The sequence below is a fragment of the Chiloscyllium plagiosum genome, chromosome 3 (genome assembly GCF_004010195.1).
Source record: "Chiloscyllium plagiosum isolate BGI_BamShark_2017 chromosome 3, ASM401019v2, whole genome shotgun sequence".
Lineage (NCBI taxonomy): Eukaryota > Metazoa > Chordata > Chondrichthyes > Orectolobiformes > Hemiscylliidae > Chiloscyllium > Chiloscyllium plagiosum.
The window spans coordinates 69,075,841-69,097,572 of NC_057712.1; the positions used below are offsets into that span (position 1 = coordinate 69,075,841).

The following is a 21,732-nucleotide window of genomic DNA, read 5'->3' on the forward strand; positions in this document are numbered from 1 at the left end:
AGGAAGAGAGAGGGAAAAGCTTTTAGGAGGCTTGAGAAAAAAATATCAGCCCTATAAGCAAAGTCTTTAAAATGAACTCTACGTACAATTTTAAGCTACTAATACCTTCCAAACATGGCTTCAATAATGTCTGCATGAAGGGACTTAACTAATAAAAAAAAAAAATCAGTAAAACCTTGTGACACACATTACATCTAAAATTCAGAGTGAGAACGGTCAGGATTATTTGGTCATGTGGCAGGGCAGAAGTGTTTGAGAGCAGGGACATCGAACAGCTTTGACATTAAACTAAAATTAACATATTGAGATAGAAAATAAACATTAGTACACAGAATTACAGGGAGTGAATTGCACTACCAGAGTTAGAAGTTAAAGTAGAGATCACAGAGACAATAGGCTAGTTGCATGGTTGAATGAAAGGAAAATATAAATGATTCTGTGAATAGAAGAGCTGAATTATTTAATTTCTACACATCAGTTGGCTTTTGACACTGTGCATCACAAAACTTCTATTATTCCTCAAGGTAAGGAGGCATTGACTTGGAGAAAAGCATCTGCGGGGAACAAAAACCAGCTAATTTGTGAATGGATATATACTGACATGGGAAAAAAGTAACCCGTCAGTTAAGGAAAATTACTGACAGCCCCAAAGCCATGCAGAGTATTTTCATCCAAAATACTTTAAGGGCATCAGAATTTGGGGGATTATGCAATCATTTTCTGAAGCAATACTTCAATTTGACAATGGGTTATAGCAATTACAGCAGGAGCTCACTGGACAAATAAGTAAGTAATTGTTATCTGTGCCTTAAGGAAAGAAAACTAAATCTTTGATTGCATAAGCAGCATGACAACACAAAGTGTGGAAGGGCTACGTCACTTGCTGAGGGTACTGATCTGGCCATGCCTAGAATATTATAGTAAGGATATTCTGGTCCAGATATCAGTAAAGAAATAAGAAAGCAACGGAACACTCCTTAGTTATCAGGGGAGGTTTACTCTAAAGAAGATAATCAGGAGGGAATATTGTTTCAATATTAACAAATCTTAAAGAATAGATAAAATAAGTATTAGTAATGTATTTTGGAGATTCCAAAGGGACAAAGTCAAAAGTTCAGAAAAGAGATGGTGCACAAGGGACAATAAAATATAAATAGTGCAGAAACCTTTGTCTAAGAAATGGACAGATCTAGTCACTTTATATTGCTTGAGTACTGCTGAAATAAGACACATTTTGTTGAAGCTTTTCATCTTGCACTCATCAGGTATAATCATTAAACTAATAATCCAGAACCCAGGCTAATGTTCTGGGATGACAGATAAATGATACACACTGAATCAATTCTTAGTTACAGCAGCAGTATCCTGCTATGTTCATAAGCAGGATGGGAAGAAAATTAGCTAGTTAGGGTGTATAATAGTGAGCATGCACATTTTACATGCTTTTGCTAAGCACAAACTATACTATAAATCAGGTACAAACAAGATTGGGTGCACCTTCCAGGCTCATACAGGATGAATTAATATAATCTATGCAAATCTGTTAATAAGTCTTGCTGAGAGGCTTCTCAAGTACTGATACAGAGACAGTGTAGTGAATATCCTCGGTCATTTGAGTCTTACAAGCTTTACAACTTTCCAGCATAAGACAAGTAGGATGGAGGCAAATTAACAAGTGCGTCCAAGGAAAGGTGAAGCCCTTATAAAGAAAAGCCTGCAGTAAAACAAGATGCCCGGCACTTAATCATCAACTCAAATTAAGCATCGGAGATCCTTTTTTTTAGAAAAGGAAAACCTCCTGTCCATGTTGTACAAAGCTCATGACTCCAGAAATTTTCCACCACATCATTCTTCATCTCAAGCAAATTACCACTTGTCCGTGCTCTCTAAATTCTCAAAGATTAGACAATTTTCTGGACAAGGTCAAAGCAGTGTAACAAAATTATTTGGTCCCATGTAAACTTATTTTCTGATGGTGCTGCTTCACTTTGAGTAGTTTACAACTTAAATTCTTGGTGTAATTTATTTGGAGATACGACATGAGCGTGAAGTCAGATCAGCCTTCTTGGGTAGAAAACATTCCTCCTGATTGCTGTCTTTACTGGGCAAGCCCTCACTGTGAGATTACACCCTCTAGTCCAAAACTCTTTGACAAGAGGTTACAAGCACTCTGCATAGGCCTCTAAGAATCTTATGTTTCAATAAGGTCTTCTCTCGTTCTGCTCAACTCCAATGAGCGCAAGCAATATTCTGGTAAATCTCTTCTGAAACTCCTCTCGTTTAATAATACCCTTCCGACAACAGGGCGACCAGAATTGTACACAGTACTCCAGAAAAGGCGTCACCAAGGTCCTGTACAATGTCAACATGATGTTCCAACCCCAAAACTCAAAGAATTGAGGAATGAAGGCAAGCATGCTAAATACCTTAACTATGCTATCGATATCTATAAATCGCTCATGGTTAGTGTACTGCCTTTTTGAATATCTTCATTATCTTACAAGTTATTTCCTGTCATACAGAACAGATACTGTTATGGGGCCAGACTATTCCCATCAGTGTAGTCGTCCCCTTGTTATTTCTTACCTCCAATCATTTGGAGTTAGAACAGAATTTGAGAGAAAGATGCTCACTTTGAACTTGTTCTCTGATTTTGTTGGGGTTGGAATATTGCTCTTCCGTCTGAAAGTAGTGAAATGCTTGCATTGTGGACAAGGTTTGGTGCTTGAATCCACTCTGCTAAGCTCCAGAAAGTAGCTGTATTTGACAATATCATCACGAGGCAGATTGGAGATGACAGTGCTTTCATCCAAGTATTTGCTGCATTCTGTAATGGGACATTTTATCTCTGCTCTTCCCAGCTGCACCTACATACAGATAAAACAAATGGTTTGAAAAAGTCACATGTATAGCTTTTTATACATAATATATACATAACACACACACATACTGCTCAGCACTATAAGGTAATAAATTACTAAAAACTACAGTTCCATTACACCAAATAATTTTACATCGATAGGAAATGATTTTATCCTTTCAGAGTCAGCTCATAAAAAGATAAGAAATCCAATTCAAACAATATTATGCAAAATAGAACTAGCAGTAGTGTAACTGCAACGAGCACATAACTCAGGCTACAATAGACTGCCTGTAAATTCTTGAGAAGTATTACAAACTTTAAGAATGAAGTTTAATTATATTTTTTAAAAAACGTATTTGCTCATAGGATAGCAACGTAATTGGCTATGATATCACTTTTTGCTCAAACCTAATTTCCCTCGAGTATGGTGAGCTGCCACCTTGATATTTTGCAATCCATTTGATATAGGTACATGCGTGGTGCTGTTAAAAACAGAGTTTCAGGATTTTGAACCAACAACAGCAAAGGAATAGCACAATCACACTTCTGCTTCATTCTGGGTGGTGTCAAGATGCTGGAGTGTTGAAGCTGCATTCAGCCAGGCAAGTGGAGAGTATTCTACCACACTCCTAACTTGTAGATGATGAACAGACTTTGGTGGCTCAGGAGGAAAGTTATTCACTGCTGGATTCCTAGCCTCTGGCTCTGCTCTTGCAGCTGTAGTACTTATATGACTAATCCAGTTCAGTTTCTGGTCAATGGCAATCCCCATAATATTGAGAGGAGGGGATTCGGCAATGACAACACCTTTGAAAGTCAAGGGGAGAATGGTGAGAAATTGGGGAATTTGCCTGCCAGTTGTGTGGCATGAATGTTAGATGTCACTTATTAGCTCAAGTCTGAATGACATCCCGGTCTTGCTGCATATGGACTATTTCACTATCTAAAGAATCACAAATAGTGCTTAGCATCATGCAGTCATCAGCCAATATCCCTGAGCTCTGTACCTTATAATGGAGGGATGGTGTAAGATTCAGTTGAAGATGGTTGCTGCAAGGTACTCTAAGGAATCCGTGAAAAGATGTCCTGTAGCTGAGATGACAGATCTCCAACAATCACAACCACTTTCCTTTGCGCCAAGTATGACTCCAAGCAATATTCACAACTGGACAATAACATTCCTGTCAGATTTTGTTGGCATTAGAAAACAAGATGATGAGTTCATTTGCCAACTCGAAGGAGTGAGTAAAATTGTTATTTGTAGGATAGGTGTGATTTAATGTTAGCAATATAATTCCTGATCACTAAACGGAAAATGGTCTCAAACAGTACGTGATGATCCTAGGTAGGGAAAAGACAACTTTCAATAAAAGCCAAATCCATGAATGATGAAGGTGCTTGAAATAAAAATCCGAAGGTTCTGGAGAAACTCAATAAGTTCAACAGCACCTCAGAGAAAGAAACAGCATTAAGGTTTCTAATATGACTGTCAGCTGAAACCGACATCTTCAATTTTATATTTGATCATTTCGTTTTATTGTAAATAATTTATAAATTTAGTTTTAGAATATTTTTTCCAATGGAATTCCTTAGATATTGGGCATCAGGAGAATAACTCTCCACTGGTTTGAATTATAGTTACCAGAAAGGGAGATGGTTGGGGTTTCTGGAGGCCAATCATCTCAGCGCCCGATATCTCTGCAGGAGTTCCTCAAGGTACTGTCTTGGGCCCAACCTTCCTCAGCTGCTTCAGTGACCTTTCCTCAATCCAAAGGTCAGAGGTGGGGATGTTTACTGATGATTGCACAATGTTCAGCACCATGCATGACTCCTAAGAAAGCAGCCCTGTCTCAATGCTGCAAGAGCTAGACAACATTCCAGTTTGGGCTGATGAGTGGCAAGTAACATTGTCATACTGTGAGTGCCAGGCAATAACTGTCTGTCTACAACAAGAAAGAATCCAATCCTTGATATTCAACAGCGTTATCACTGAAATCCTACTGTCAGCATCCTGGGGATTACCAATTGACCAGAAACTGAAACATGTCAGCAATTTATTGATTGCAGTTATAAAAACAAGTCAGAAATCAGGAATCTGTGACAAGTAACTCAGTTCCTGACTCCCCGAAGACTGGTCACCATCTAAATTCAGGAGTGTGATGGAATCGCTTCCATTTGCCTGGATGAGAGCTGTTCCAACACCCAAGGAACTTAATCCAAGACAAAGCAGCCTGCTCAACTGGCACCACATCCACTAAGTATTCATTCCCTTCACCACCGACATAATGGCAGCAGTGTGCAGCATCTACAGGATGCATTGCAACAACTCACTAAGGTTTCTTAAACAACACTTTCTCAACTCACAACCTCTATTTCCTTAAGGAAAAGGGCAGCAGATAAATGATGCAGTATCACTGCCAAGTCATTCACCATGTTGATTTAGAAATATATCAATGTTCACCCACTGTCACTGGGTCAAAATCCTGCAGCACCCTCATCAACAGTGCTATGGGTGTATACAAACCACTTGGACTACAGCAGTTTAAGAAGGCATCTTACTACCGCTTTCTCAAATGCAATTAGGTATGGGTAATAAATTCTGGCCTGGTCAGTGATGGCCACACAATGAAAGAAAAGAAGCAATCCTGCAGGCAGCAATACCTGGACAACATCCACACTTGAGCTGAACAACGGCACAGTATATATATGCTGGGTAATGTACATCCCCAATACAAAACAGGGTTGAATCACTTCCCCTTGATGTCAATGACATTATCACAATCAAAGTTTTCAAACAATATCCTCACAGTCCCCACTTACCAGAAGCTTACCTGGACCAAGTACATAAACACTTATGTATATAAAAGCAGATTTGCAAGCATTCTGTGGTGAGCAAATTTGTTTCTGTCTCCCCATAGCCTTTTCACCAACCACAAAGCATAAATTAGGAATGCGATGGAGTACTTGTCTGGATGAACATAGATCCAACAATACTTGAAGCTCAGCAGCCCAACCACAATCTTGAATATTCATTTCCTCCCCCACTGGTGCACCATGACCCCAGTGATAGGAAGCACTGCAACAAGCCACCAACGCTTCTTCAACACCACCTTCCAAAATCTGGATTGTTAGCATCTAGGTCAGTGACAGCAGCTACATGGGAACATCAGTGACTGCAAGTTCCCCTCCAAAATCATATACCATAGATTTGGAAATAATCATTCATCTTCACTTGGTCATAATTCTCAAACTCTCTTCTTAAATGCATTGTTTGTCTGCCTTTACTACACAAATGACAGTGGTTCTCGAAAGTATCATAACTTTAAAGCAAAGAGGGATGGGCAAAAATATTGATCTATTACTAACAAATTCATTGAAATTTGCAAGTTCAAAACTTTGGGCAAAGACTGGAAAACAAACATTAAAACTGGAAATAATCGAGGTCTAGATTAGGTTAGTCAATACATGAAAAAGAAAGACAGAATAACATTGTGCCTCAGAACTATTTATTTTAAAGTAAATTCAGAGGCACGAACAGAGGAGGTGAAAAGTTGTAGAAACAGTCACCACAAAATTCCTCCCCCACCCCACCCCCATAGGGGACAAGTACTCCAAAATAATTCAAATGATCGGTCGATTCCTGGAGGTCACACCAACTATAGGAGATGTCTACAAAACTGAAATTCCTGGACAAAATAGTATCAGGACAAATAAACTATTTTTTTTTTCTTAGGATAACCCGATTTGATGATACTCGTTCTCCTGTCTAATTTTACACAATACTTTAGGGATTTTCCCAGCACTAGTTTAATTCTCAAAACTCCTCAAACACAAATAAAGTAAATTCTACTCTGATCAGCTTTGACTCAAGAAAATGCAAATCTAAACTAAAAGCCAAAATATTACAAGTAAAGATGAAACTTGTATGTGGTTGGAAGGCGAAGTAGTGAGAAGAGATTATGAAAGCAAAAAAAAGTAAAATAATTTGATTTCCAGCCGAAGAAATGAGTTAAAATAGAAAAGCAATAGTCAAAGTTCAGTTAATTACAAATTCTGTACATCTGAAAAATAACTAGCAACTAGATATGGAGCATTTTCATAAATTCATTCTATTTGCAACTCAGCAAAATGGAAAATGTTTAAAATGTTAAAACATTAAGTCTACTTGCTGATAAAGTGCAATAAATCTGAGCTGAAAATGGGACAAAGCACATAGATGTACAGTATTGCACATTTCATTTTAATTTATGTAAACTGCTAGTAGATATACTGAGTTCAGCAAATAAGTAACAAAATCTAATGATAAAACTTTATAATCTCAAATTGTTACATTTGACAGTTATGTTATTTGTTCCTGAATGTTTAATGACTTAACCATGGAATCAAACAAGTCAACAAACATTTGTAAACCTTGAAGCATTCAAGTCTCAGTGGCCCTTGTCCTAATTTGCATCATCCAACTCACCCATCACCCTCTGCTCACTGACCTAGGTTGGTTGGTTTCCTGTTCAGCAATGTCTCAATTTTAGAAATAGCAAACATTGTTTTTCAATATTCTCCATGGCTTCATACCTCTCTATCTGTAAGCCCTTCCAAGGCCTTACAACGAGCCTCGATATTGGCACTCCTCTAATTTTGAGATCTTCAGCATCCCTGAATTTATTTCCTCCACCCTTGCGGGACATGCCCTCAGCTACTGAGGCTTTAACCTCTGGAAGAGCTAGGACAGGTTTCCCTGACATTTTTTTTAAGCCTGGTAACAAGCACTCTGTAAAATGCAGCCTCACCCAAAAGTCCCTTTTCATCCAAGGAGTTGGCCATCTGCCCTAACATCTCCTTATGTGGCTTGATGTCAAATTTTACTTCATAAAACTCCCCTGAGGTGTGCTGGAGATTTTATGATATTAAAGCTGCTATAAAAACAGAATCAGCCTGTTATTGGGCAGCAAAGAGACAAGAAATGGATGCAGTGTCAGTTAATAACAAAATGCACTTGTACAATTCATCATGGAATGTCCTCATGGAACTAGGTACCCAGCCTTTACAGAATCCAAAGCTCGGGTGAAGAGATGTGGATTGAAGAGCTTGGAAACCAGCTAAGTAGAGGGCTTTAAGGAGGAAGATCTAAGGAGCAGAGCTCAGGTTGGTGACTGTGCTGCTACTGAAGCTGACACAGGAATGCTGGGATACTCAAATTAGTTTTAGAACATTAGACATGATTTGGAGATGTCGGTGTTGGACTGGGGTGTACAAAGTTAAAAATTTCACAAAACCAGGTTATAGTCCAACAAGTTTAATTGGAAGCACTAGCTTTCGGAGCACCACTCCTTCATCAGGTTGCACAACCACCTGATGAAGGAGCAGCGCTCCGAAAGCTAGTGTGCTTCCAATTAAACCTGTTGGACTATAACCTGGTGTTGTGTGATTTTTAACTTAGAACGTTAGAGAATGCTGAAGAAATACAAAGAAAGAATACAGAAGTTCAATGGGATGAGGGCATGGAAAAACAAAGAGATTTTGACTAACCAAAAGAATGGCTGAACATTTTAATCAGCCCATGTCCAAACTTAATAGATGATCCACTGACTGATTTTGTCAGCAGCCCAACAGTATCAACTGTAGAAATGAATGGCTCAGCTTTTACATCACTCTTAGTGTTCCTTTTGTTCAACAAATACTTCAGGGCAATTTGTGAACTCCGAATTGTCATATCAGGATCTTGCATTACAGAGTAGGAAAGAGCAGGATCTGTACTTGTTGACCCCTCCGAACTTCACTATGTAAGCAAACAACTCATTTGTATACAGCATCTTCAATGTAATCAAATACCCTAAGGCATTTCACAGGTGTATTCCAAAGCAAATATAATATCAGGCTACATAAGAAAATAAGAGGTGCGATGTCCAAAAGCTTGGCCAAGAGGAGATAGGGTTTTAAGTAATGTTTAAGCTTAAAAATGTGTTGCTGGAAAAGCGCAGCAGGTCAGGCAGCATCAAAGGAGAAGGAGAATCAACGTTTCAGGCATAAGCCCTGCTTATGCCCAAAACATCGATTCTCCTTCTCCTTTGATGCTGCCTGACCTGCTGCGCTTTTCCAGCAACACATTTTTAAGCTCTGATCCCCAGCATCTGCATTCCTCACTTCCTCCTTTAAGCAATGTCTTAAAAGGAGGAAAGTGAGGTTGAGAGACAGAGGTATAAAAAGGAAACTTGAAAGCCTGAAACAAAGACAAATAAATGTGCAGCCAACAATGCCGGAGAGTTTAAAAATCAGGAATACTCAAGAAGCCAAAATTAGAACTGTGTAGAATATATCAATGAACTTTGGAGCTGGGTGAATATTTGGAGGGGGAGAAAGGTGAGCAAATGGAAGAATCTGAAAACAAGCATTAGAATTTAAAAATAAGATGCTCCTTGACCAGGTATCAATGCAGTTCAGTACACACTGTGGGCTATGTGAATCCAGACCTGGTGTGAAGTAAGATATGGGCAGCACCTTAAGTTTAGAGAGTAAAATGCAGGAGACCTGCCATGAATTGTTGAAAAGTCTAGTCTCGGGGTAACAAAAGCAGAGGAAAATGAGACAGTTGAACATTACAAGTCAGATTTTTCTAAATTGAAGGCAATTGTTAAAACACAAAGTGGACAATAACAGCAAGTTTATAACATACGGAAACACATCAAATACAACTGACCCTGTTTCTTTGTGAACTGCATTCGCAGAGTTCACAAAGTCGCTGATGTGACTTTCTGGCTTGTAGTGAATCTCTTAGTGATCTGCATTTGAGCACTCATTCCTATAGAATCAGAAATAACATCAGACTGTCTAATGCAATTAGCAACACAATCGGTTAGACTGAATACCAGGTATGGATTTTGGGTTTAAAAATCTTTTGCGCAATCTCAACTCTGGCTAAACTAACAAAGAAATACAGCACATGCAAAACTACCAAATTCTCTTGTTCAATGAATATTTGATAAAAGCATATTTTACTAAATAATGTTATTGTCTCAAAACGAAAATCTTCTGGAAGCCTCTATTTCGAGAACAGTTTACTCTGAAAACTATCGCAAAATCAGATGATTGACTATGGCGAAGACTAAAACTGTGAACCTTAAAATTTTTATCCAAGATTTTCTTTGAGCTCTCAGAAAAATATTCAGGGCTCATCTTATTTCAACTTGGCCAGGTAAACATTTAGAAGGCTGAAGTCTCCGTTTTCAGCCCCTGCCATAAACTATGCTCACTTGCTGCTGACTGATCCTCCTCTTGGCACTGTCTTAAATTGAAATGTTAATTGTAGTGTCAACATCCTGTTCAACATCAAGCTCCCATGAAATCGCCATTACAAAGATTACCTTCATTTACCACAATATTAACTTCTGCTCCTACCTCAATCCAAGCCTTCGTGCAAGTTTTAACACTATCAGAAATGTATATTGCAACATTCTTCTTACTCACCTCCAATTATCCACCATCCATCAATTCCAGTTTGCCCGATCTTACAATCCTACCTGTCCATCATTCCAATTTTAACCGACCTATTCTGTTTAATCCACAGTCCCAAACGGTCTCTTGAGCACACTCTTTCTCCAAATCCTGCCTTCAGAGTTTCTTTCACTCCATCATTGGAAACTGCAGCTTCTTTGAACCATTTTCCCAAACCTGGTCATTGTTTCAGTTTCCTCACCTCAAGCTCCATTCTTTAACCAAGCTTTTCATCACCCCACCTAAACTACGGTTCAGTATTTGTTGAAGAAAATAAATGCACTTGAAAAAATATAAAACATCAATTTTAGAAGTTCAGCAGTTTAAAGTTTGGAGGTTTAGACATTCTCAAACCTCTCAAACAATTCAAACAAGGAGTTCCCAAATACTGGGAGTCTATATTTGATGATCCATTGGCATTAGCAAACAAATATAAAACTTTACCTTTTAGTAGTTGCCACGCCCATTGGAAGTTAGAAAGAAATTCTTGAGTCTTATACAAATTCTCTAGAGACAGTTGTGAACATAATATTTGCAACAGATCCGCAAAGAATTTTTGAAGGCTATATGATTGAAGCTCTGTGCAGGAAGTTACATCAACTGATCATTTAGAACATTAATCTGTGGTGGTTCTTTAACATCAACTTCCATTTTAAAAGCTTTGGAAAATAATCAATGGAAGCAAATACTGGTTTATTTATTTATTTGTACTGCCTTCAGGTTCTGTATGGCTGCCTGGCATTCTGCTGACCATACTGGTTTGGCTTACTCTCTTACCAAATTTGTTAAAGGTATATCCATTTAGAAGTTATTTACAGTAATTTCCAATCAAACCCACACATCACTAAAAATCTCATTATTTCCCATGTAGTTTTAGGAACCATTTCCAATGAACTCCAGTTACTATGGTAGGTTCAAACAAATGATCTTCCAGCATGTACCAAATCTTTGTTGTGACAATGCTGTGCATTTAAGGGGTGTGTTTTGTCCTGTTTTTTGTAAGCGAAAGATTGGGGAACAGGTGATGAGCAATCTATGAGAAAATACACAACTTGTGAAGCCTTAGTGATTTTTTTTCCAAAGTTGGAACAATGCAAGCATAAGTGGGTGGAGACACAAACAGACCTAGGCTTTTTGAGGTCTTGCTTTAGTTAGTTAGTGGGTGTGAACTGAGATTGTGGAAGGAAAAGATCTCTCTCTCTGGAAAGCTGCTGCACGCATCTCTTTCATGCTGATCAGACTGCACATCAGACAATCTATGTTCGAATGTGCCTTTTGCCAAGGGTGTGTTTACGGGATGCTACAATATGGGAAATGTTAATTAGTAATAGTTACTGTATCTATTATTTCCAATAGAATTAAGTTATTCCAATTGCTTCTTTCTTTTGTTGTACTTTTACTATAGCGCATGAAAAATGTGTTGTACTTTAAGTCTAGTAGTTTAACCAATTGAATTGCATCTGGAATGCAACACCTTACATTTACCTTTAAAATAAGAATATTTAGGGTATAGACTATATTTTGATTATTTTAAAGGAGATTGGTCTGGTCCATAACACTTGTTTTTTTAGGCTCAACTAAAAGGACTTTATATTACTGGTACTGACAGTCCTCTGTCCACAACATGCTAATGTATACATCTAGATGTATCTCTACAGATTTCCTTATACTCCTTAGGTAGTTTCACTAAATCCTCTCATTTCCCCTCCTTTAAATAGGAGAGTAGTGTCTAATGGTCCCAGTTTTTCTGTGTAAGCTAATCGAATTGTACGAGAGATGCTTTCTCCCTTCTCGGTTGCCTTCTCCCTCCACCTCGCTTTTATTTTCTTGGTCATCCTCCAATATTAGCACCTTGCTTCTCCAATCCTGCCCACTGTGATGATGTTGTTTTAAAATGTTTATGTGACATAACTGATTCTTCTTCCTACAAGCAAGGGAAGCTTTTAGAAAAATCACTTTACTAGCCCTCCTAAATACCTTGAATGGGCATTGAATTTTACTTTTAGAGGTTCATCTTACAAAGGCAATAAGGGTATACTGACGTTTTGCTTTCATTTTATGTATTGTCCTCCCCAATCCATTAGTACTTATTTGAAAGGTTATTCAGAAACTGGTATGGGTATTAAAGGTACTGGTTAAATTACATGTTCAGGTTGACTGACCACCTGAACATGCATGACACCTTTTATAGATTGCATCATCTCCTTCTACCATCAGAATTTAAGGTGCATCTCACAAGATCTCATGATATCTAGGCAGGGCTACTATTCGATGAACAACCGTCTGTTCATCATCTGCAGGTCTGAGAGGATGTGGGCATTTCATCTTCAGAATTCTAATTTTGGAACGTGTTCAGCCTCAACTTGCCAATTCAGTAAATCCAGCTTTTGAAATTTATTCTACATTAACCAGAAACAACTCTGCAGTCCACAAGTGCTGTTCTGGATCTCTTCAACTGATGTTAAAGATGACGGCTAGTGACTTTTAAATTCAAATGAAGCTGCTGCTATTACCTTCCTCACATATACAGTCTGCTCTAAGTAATTCTTTCAAATAATCCAAATATTCATCCTTTAGCACTAGACTTTATCTTAAGGAATTGTTTGTAAATAGTGCCATGTTTTTGGCAGCAATACTGAAACACATTCACACACAGTTTTGTTTGAGATCTCAAGGACAATCCTACAATGCAACAAGCTGTCAATGAAAATAGTCAGACCCTCATCACTTTAAAATCTTCATGACCAATCTTTAGATTATTTCCATTTAAATATTTTATTAGCAGGACTAACATCACAACAAGACCTGCCAGGTCTTGCTAGTGGTACCCATGTAAATCTTGTGGAATAATGATATTAGACCATGAAACTGACACAGTCAAAGCAGGTGCAGAAGAACATCCTGTATTTAACAATCTGAGATTCCGTGATCACAGGGAACTTTCACATTTCATTACACGCAACTTTTAATCATGTTTAACCTGCTCTTGTCTACCATCATCTTTCAGATTTAAACTGGCTCTTTATTACATCAAAAAGAAAAGTATTTCATGTATTGCAAGACCCTAATGGATTAAAATAAATCAAATATAAAAAGAGGACGACTTTATCGTCAAGGCGACAAAAACCACATTAAAACACCTTTCCACTGCTGGTAGTAGCATTTAATAATAAAATCTGAAAGTGTAGGGCAGGTCTGACAGAATCTGTGGAAAGAAACAAAGTTAGCCTTTCAGGACAATGATAAAAGAGTTTTAAGCTGAAAAACTAACTCAGCTTCTCTCTATTGATAGAATTCAGAAGCCGAGCATTTTCTAACATCTTGTTTTGATTTCATATTTCCAACAACTTTTCTTCATGTCAGCCAAATGGCTAGACAAATTAGAGTGCAAGTATTTCATTTGTGTGTAAACGTCGCTGATAACTACTTCAACCCAACTGCCAAAGTTGAATTTAAATGATGAACAAAACAGTAATTTTTGTAGATTTCTCTTTTGCTTTATTTTGATTAAACATAATGCAGATTTTGTGATCACCTCACACTTGTACTCAGTACTAACCAGGATTGAGGTATTTATCAAACCTTGTTTAGAATCACAGATTGCTTACAACACAGAGCAGGTTTGCCTCACCCTTCATGCCTATGCTGGCTTGCTGCATGAATGATCCACAGCATCTTCTCCTCACAATCCTGCAAGTTTTCCATCCTTAGATAATGATCCAATTCCCTTTTGAAAGCAAGCCATGATTGGATCTGCCTTCATCACACTCTCAGCATTGCATTCTAGATATATCTCACTTGTTCCTCAAGTCATTTTGTTCTACTACGATTCACCTTAAATTAGTGTTCTCTGGTTTTTGATGTTTCAAACAATGGAAACAACTTTTTTTCTATCAAGACACATAAGAATTTTGAACGCCTTTATCAAATCTCATCTCAACTTTCCTTCTGTAAAGGAGGCTGTTGTATTAGGACATGTTTCTGTAGGGTTAATGGTTATGTTACATTAGTAACACCCATTCTACTGATATCACACACAGTATATTTGTGGGGACAAGGAATTCTATTCAAACTTTCCTTTCTCTTCAGCCTAGTGAATAATGGTAGAGGATTCACCACCACAGAGTACACACAGAAGAGCCATTTGGATAGATAGAGTTCTATTCTCAGTTTCCAAGGGAGTAGTCTTGTTTGTGTGAGCTCCCTAACTCTGACTAATTATGCCTAAACAAATGTAGCTTACTCATTGCTATCATGCAGTAAACTTTCTAGCTATTTAAGAATGGTACCATGGGAATAGTATAGGAATGAACTTTCTGTTGAGTCCTGCCCCAAAGAAACATCTTTTTACATTTCCAGAGTTACGATTATTTAAATCTAAAAAGCTCCTTTAGTGGACTCTGATCAAACTCGATGGAATTTAGAAGGATATGGGGGGGATCAGATTGAAACTTACAGGATACTGAATGGCCTGGACAGAGTGGATGCTGGAAAGAAATTTCCATTGACAGGAGAGAGAAGACCTGAGGGCACAGCCTTAGAGTAAAGGGAAGACCCTTTATACGGAGATCAGGAGAAATGTATTTGGCCAGGGAGTGGTGAATCGTGGGATTCATTGCCACAGAAGGCTGTGGAGGCCAGGTCATTGAGTATATTTAAAACAGAGACAGATAAGTTTTTTGATTGCCAAGGGGTTCAAAGGCTACAGACAGAAAGTGGGAAAACGGAATTGAGAAACCTTTCAGCCATGACTGAATGATGTTGCAGACTCAATGGCCGATTGGCCTAATTTCTGCTCCTATGTCTTATGGTCTTAAGTTTCTGTTAATTCTTTTAATTTCAGAATATAAGTAAACCTAAGGCGGCCAGTGGTAAAAGTGAATGGAGTCTAAGCCACATTCTAAAGTCTAAATATTAAATTATTTGAACTGAAAGTCTCATGAAAGTTCACTGCAAAAAAAGTCAATGGCTTCTAGAAAATAACTGGTCTGGCACTCAAGTACACCCAAGTACTGTACAAGAACCATCAGCATCACAACAGCCATCAAATCATGTCAAGAGAAGTCACAGGCAATCAGGAACCATTAGACACTTGGTTGGCTTTTACCTGGAGGAACAGCAAGCAATGGAAACACCAGCTAGAAAATCCATAAGAATATTGGCACTGGTCTTATAGTTAGAAGGAATGACTTCTTTCTATATCAAACACAGATATTGAAAATTATATTAAAAAGTAATAACACATATTGCAGTTTGTTGATAATTTGCACATACAAGAGACAGGAGCTCTGCATTGTCTCAACAGGTTTACCAATGATTAGCTCAGTTACACAGTCCAACATGTTTCTGGTCAATGCAGAGTTGCACATTTCAGATAAGACAGTTGAGCATGACCTTTTGCTTTAGTTTCCATGTTAGGGGTGAAAAATAAGCCGGAAATCATGAAATTACACAGATGTTGAGAGAGAATGGCAGTGATTTGGTCATAGTACCAATTTAGAAGATATACTAACACTCATTTACTGCATTAACAAATGACTAACACCCATTTGAATAAGACATTGATAACTTCGAAACTAATCCCAATATGGAGTCAAATCCTTAAAAAAGAAAATTTTAAGGTATATTGAAGGAAAGCAAGGTAGAGAAACAGACAGGTGGAGAAGGTATTCATTCCATTGCTTGGGGTCTTAGCAGTTGAATCCACAGCTGCTAATGCTGCAGCAACTTAAACTGAAATGCTCAAGAGGTGAGAATTACAGCAAACATATTTTGAAGGAGATTGAAGACATAGGAAGGGGGATTGCCTTGAAGGCATTTGATAACAAAGGAATTTGAAAATAATGATGAGAATATGAAATCAATATGTCACTTAACTGGGGGGTAGGGGCAACAAACAACGGTGGGCTCAAGATAACGATGAATAGAACTCGGTGCAAGTTCGGATTTAGGTAGAGTTAGATAACCTTACATTTGCAGTGGGATGTGCATGGCACACACCAGCCACAGATGTTTGTAAAGGATTAGAGGGGGCACAAGGAAAACCTTTTTTTTTTAAAAAACACAGCAGGTGGTGGGTATCTGGAATTCGCTGCCTCAGTTGGGGGTGAAGGCAGAGATCCTCAACTCTTTCAAAAAGTACTCAGATCTGCACCTTAAGAGCTGTAAGCTGCAGTGCTCTGGGCCACGTGCAGGAAGATAAGATTAGGAATGTCACCGTAAGGTGGCACAGTGGTTAGCATGACTGTCTCACAATGCTAGGTACCTAGGTTCGATTCCAGCCTTGAGTGACTGTCTGTGTGGAGGTTGCATGTTCTCTGCGTCTGCATGAGTTTCCTCTGGGTGCTCCAGTTTCCTCCCACAGTCCAAAGATATGAGGGCTAGGTGGATCAGCGGTGTAAATGCGGGGTTATGTGGATCGGTTGGAGAGTGGAATACTGTTTGCTGACTCTATGGGCTGAATGGCCTCTTTTTGCACTGTAGGGATTCTATGAGCAGGCTGCTTTCGGGTCGGCATGGACAAGATGGATAGAATGGCTTCCTTCTGTGCTGCATAATTTCTATAGTTGTATGATATGTTGGAATAACAAGGTTTAGAATTAACAAAGGCATAAACAAGGACATCAACAGATGAGCAGAGACCGGCACAAAGGCAGTCTTTGGATGTTGTGGATATGTGGTTGAATCTGGGCTCTAGTATGGCAACGTTTTCAACAGTCGGGTTCAGCCTCAAACAATGCCTTTGACCGTCTGCGCATTTGCTATTTTAGCCAAGGAACCGGATAATACAGAGACAATGGTGAGGTTGGGGATCATGGTGATGAGGTACAGCTGCATACAGTCAACATCAACACAGTCAATGTGAAAACTGATATGTTTTCCAGTGTTGGTGAGAGGCACCATAGAAATGGGAAATAGAACATAGCCATTAGAGTCACTGAAGGCAACAGTACAGACAGAAGACATGACAGGTAATTCTCCAGCTAGATTTAGGTAGGTAAGAAAGGAACTAAGCTACTGTAGTTTCACAGCTGAACAAAACAAAGAGGCATTATACAGTAGAAGAGGATTTTATAAACAACTGTGTACATTAAAGGAGTAACAAATGTACAGATTTCCATATACAGTTTATGAACTTACATTTAGTGCAAGGGAGGGAATAGTTACGAGACATTTCAGTTTCTTCACTTAAATCAAATGATCATGGTCTTTGTATTAATGACAACGGTGAATTATATCTTAAATACATTTTACAGATTTGCACACATCAGTTACAGTCTTGCTTGCCATAACTGTTGATGGTGTACAACTTCTCAGTTGTGGGTCCTGTAAAACCTGCCTGTTTACATTTCAGGGCAGGTTCCAGGACATTGATTGCAACACAAAAGCAATGACGTGGTTGCAGGCGAACAAGAATTTAAGTGTATATTCACCTTTCAAACAGATCTTCTGAGCGCTTTGGGTACATTTGGACCAATTTTAGCAACACATTTCCCCTCAAGAAACCTGGCATACCTTGGACCCACATGTACCAGTTCTATTTATTAAGACAAATGAACCACTTGGTAAAAAGAAAATTGAGTTGTTTTGCATGTACGTGTGTATATGCGCATATGGGTAGGTGTGCATATGTGGGAATTGGGGGGGGGGGAAAGAGATCAAGAAATGAGTGAGCAAATGACAACATAGCTCAAGACTTTTTTGCCCATCAAGCTTCACTGATGGTTTCCCAATCTCACCCAAAGTTCCGTTCTGGGATCACTGATATATAATATCTACTTTCTGAGCACTGCATCTAAAGTCCTAAGATCCATTTCCATTTTATATAAAAAAAGGCTTGCATTTAAAAACTTTTTCACGAACTGAATACATCTCCAATGTTCAGCTCAATGGAGTACTTTCTTTAGTGCAGCCTCTTTTGTAATGCCTGGGAATGCAGTACTACACTATCAACCCAGGAAACTCCCCAAAATGTCTATGTATCCTGTTTTAGTGACGTAGATTGAGAATCAATTACTATCTCTGGAATCTTTTAAGAGACAAATAAAACTACAGATGCTGGAGTCCAAGGTAGAAAAGCAGGAGGCTGGAAGAACACAGCAAGCTAAACATTTCTGCCAACTACAATTAGATCCCACCACCAAGAATATCTTCCCCATCCCACCCCTCTCTGCCTACTGCAAGGACTGTTCCCTTCGACAGTCCTTGGTTTGTGCCACTCTTCCCCCCCCCCCCCCTGAGACAGAGGTTCACCTGCCTCTCCTCTAACCTAGTTTACCGTATCTGGTGCTCCCGATGTGGTCTTCTCTGCATTGGGGAGACCAAACATAAACTCAGGGCACATTTCGCAGAGCATCTCAGCGAGGCCCACAAGGGCTGATCTGACCTCCCAGTCTCTGCCCATTTTAATTCCAGCTCCCACTCCCTTTCTGACATGACTATCCTCGGCCTCTGGGCAGAGAATTCCATAGATTCGCTACTCTCTGGTAAAAGCAGTTCCTCCTCATCGCTGTCCTAAATCTACTCCCCCTAATCTTGAGGCCATGTTCCCTAGTCTGAGTCTCACCCATCAGTGGAAACAACTTTCTTACCTCTATCTTGTCTGTCCCTTTCATAATTTCATATGTTTCCATTAGATCCCCTTTCATTCTTCTAACAAGTGGGACTTGAGCTCAGACCTCCTGACCAAAAGGAGACGCAGAACGTACAAATTCTACATAAGACCTAGAAGCCGACCATACGTGGTACTTCAAGCTCTGACATTTTCAGATTAGTACTGGCGTAGGCCGTAGGATATTGTATTTCAATCTGTCCTGCCACCGTCAATGAATTCTTGCATTCACTTGTGGGATGTGGGTGTTGCTGGATGGCCAGCATTTATTGCCTGTCCCTGTTTGTCCTTGAAAGGTGGTGCTAAGCTGCCTTTTTGAACTGTTGCAGATCACATGCTATAGGTGATCTATAGCATGTGATCACAATGCCCTTAGCGAAGGAATTCTGGGATCTGACCTAGCGATAATTTCCAATTCAGGATGGTGAGTAGTTTGAAGGGGAACTTGCAGGTGGTGATGCTCCCATATATCTGCTGCCCTTGCCTTTCTAGATGGAAGTGGTCATGGGTTTGGAAGCTCCTGTATGAGGATTTTTGATGAACTGCTGCAGTGCATCTTTTAGATGAGCAGTAGTTGATGGAGTGGATGCTTGTGGATATGGTGACAATTGAATGGGCTGCTTTGACCTGGATGGTGTCAAATTTCTTCAGTATTGTTGGAAATGCACCCATACAAGCAATTGGAGATTATTCCATCACATTCCTCACATGTGCTTTGCAGATGGTGGACAGGTTTTGGGGAGTCAGGAGGTGAGTTACTCACTGCAGTGTTCCTAGCATCTTATGTGGTCTTGTGGCCACTGTTTATGGGGCAAGTCCAACTGAGTTTCTGGTCAATGGTGACCCCAAGGATGTTGATAGTGGGAGGATTCAGTGATGATAAACACCATTGAGTGTTAAGGGGTGGTGGTTAGATGGTCTCTTTCTGGAGATGATCATTGTTCAGCATGTGTGGCGTGAATGTTATTTATACATATAGACACACAGCTTAACACCTTTGCTGCTGCACCCACTTTAGAATTATACTCCTTATTTTCTAATGTCTCTCTGCATACTTTCTATCAAAATAAAATGGTGCATACTTCTCTGCATTAAATTTCAGTTATCAACTCATTCACCAATTGGGCCATGTCATTTTGAAGTTCTGCAATACCCTCCTCATTATTCACAATATTTACGAATTCTGACTCATCTGCAGATATTGAAAGTCTGTTGTGCAGCACTTCAGCAAATACCCTTTGGAATGATGAAGGGTCATTAGATTCGAAACATTAATTCTTTTTTTTCCTCTACAAATGCTAGCAGACCTGCTGAGTTTCTCCAGCAATTTCTGTTATTGCTACCCTTTGGAAGCCCATGTGTATCACATAATAACTCTTACCAACATTCTCTGCTACCTCTGTTAGTTAAAATCAACATACTCTTGAGAAATCTACATGTGCCTGTATGATTTTTTTTTAACCACTGGGTATTAAACTGACTACCCTGTAGGTGCTGGGCTTTTTGCTACACCTTGTTATGACTAGTTTATAACATTTACAATTCTCCAGTCCTCAGGCACTGCCCTAGAGTTTAAAAAAAAAGATTGAAAAACTATGGTCAGTGCCTCTGCCACTCTCAGTCCCTTCAGTTTCCATGGATGAATTTCAGCTGGCGCTGGTGTCTTATCAATATTATACAGAGGCAGATCTTCTAATACCACTACTTATATCAATTTCGACCCTTCAAGAGCCTGAACAACTTTTCACCAAGACCTAAGCAGCAACATTTTGTATAAAACAATACAAAATACTCATAATACTTCAGTCATGTCCCTGCCTCCATGCATAAATTCCTTTTTCAGTTACTATTTGGACACATACATCCTCATACACCTTTCGACTATTTGTAATAGTATAGTAGGCTTTTAGATTCCCTTTGATCTTAACCGTTTGTCTATTTTCATACTCTTTTTGTGTTTTAATTTCCTTTTAGCCTTTTATATTTGGCCTGGTTCTCAATAATTCTGACACCTCTCAGAAGCACACTTTTGCTTTACTTTAATCTTTCTCTCCTTCATCATTCAAGGAACTTTGGATTTGTTTCTCCTGCCTGTCTCCTTCATAGGAAAATCTTGACCATACTTGAAAGGCAAGTAATCTTCTTTAAAGTCAACCCATTGTTAAGTTAGAATTTTTTTGTTAATTTATCTCAATTAGATCCATTCTTGCCCCAGTACAGTTGGCTTTCTCCCCAGTTAATTGCCCTTATTCTGAATTGTTTCCTACCCTTGAGCCAACTTATACCTTATGACACAATGAGCACTGTCACCTAAATATTTCATTAACGTAATATCACTTAATTTATTTGGCCCAACTCATTCCATAGAACCAAGTTCGGCAATGCTTCATTTTTCATTGAACCACAAAATTTTCCTGAACACACTCTGAGGAACTCTTATCCCTCTCTATCATTTACAGAAGCACTATCTATATCCAGATAATTAAACTCCCTGTTGTATATACTCTCCAATTCTTGCCCTCCTTTTAAATTGCAAACTTATTTCTCTAGGTCTTTCCCAACAGTTGGTTGTCTTTAGATTAACTGGAGTAATGTAACGGGAGGTCTTCTGTTTCTTTAACCAAATAGATTCTGTCCTTGACCCGTCTGGCACATCCTCTCTCCGTGCATTTCAGTGTTCTCCTTAATTGCAACATGTAAAAGGCAACTAGATGGATATGTGAATAGGAAAGGTTTAAGAGGGTTACGGGCCAAATGCTAGCAAATGGGA

At 38.9% G+C, this 21,732-nt stretch overlaps 1 protein-coding gene across 1 annotated transcript in view; it reads right to left on the minus strand.

Moving 5' to 3' along the window:
* The window catches only part of rnf217 (ring finger protein 217), an 85,562-nt gene that overhangs the window by 48,917 nt on the left and 14,913 nt on the right, over window positions 1–21,732 (minus strand). The window contains exon 2 of the mRNA XM_043684048.1: window positions 2,634–2,867. Coding sequence (XP_043539983.1) covers window positions 2,634–2,867 — 234 coding nt within the window. The remainder of the gene's footprint in view (window positions 1–2,633; window positions 2,868–21,732) is intronic.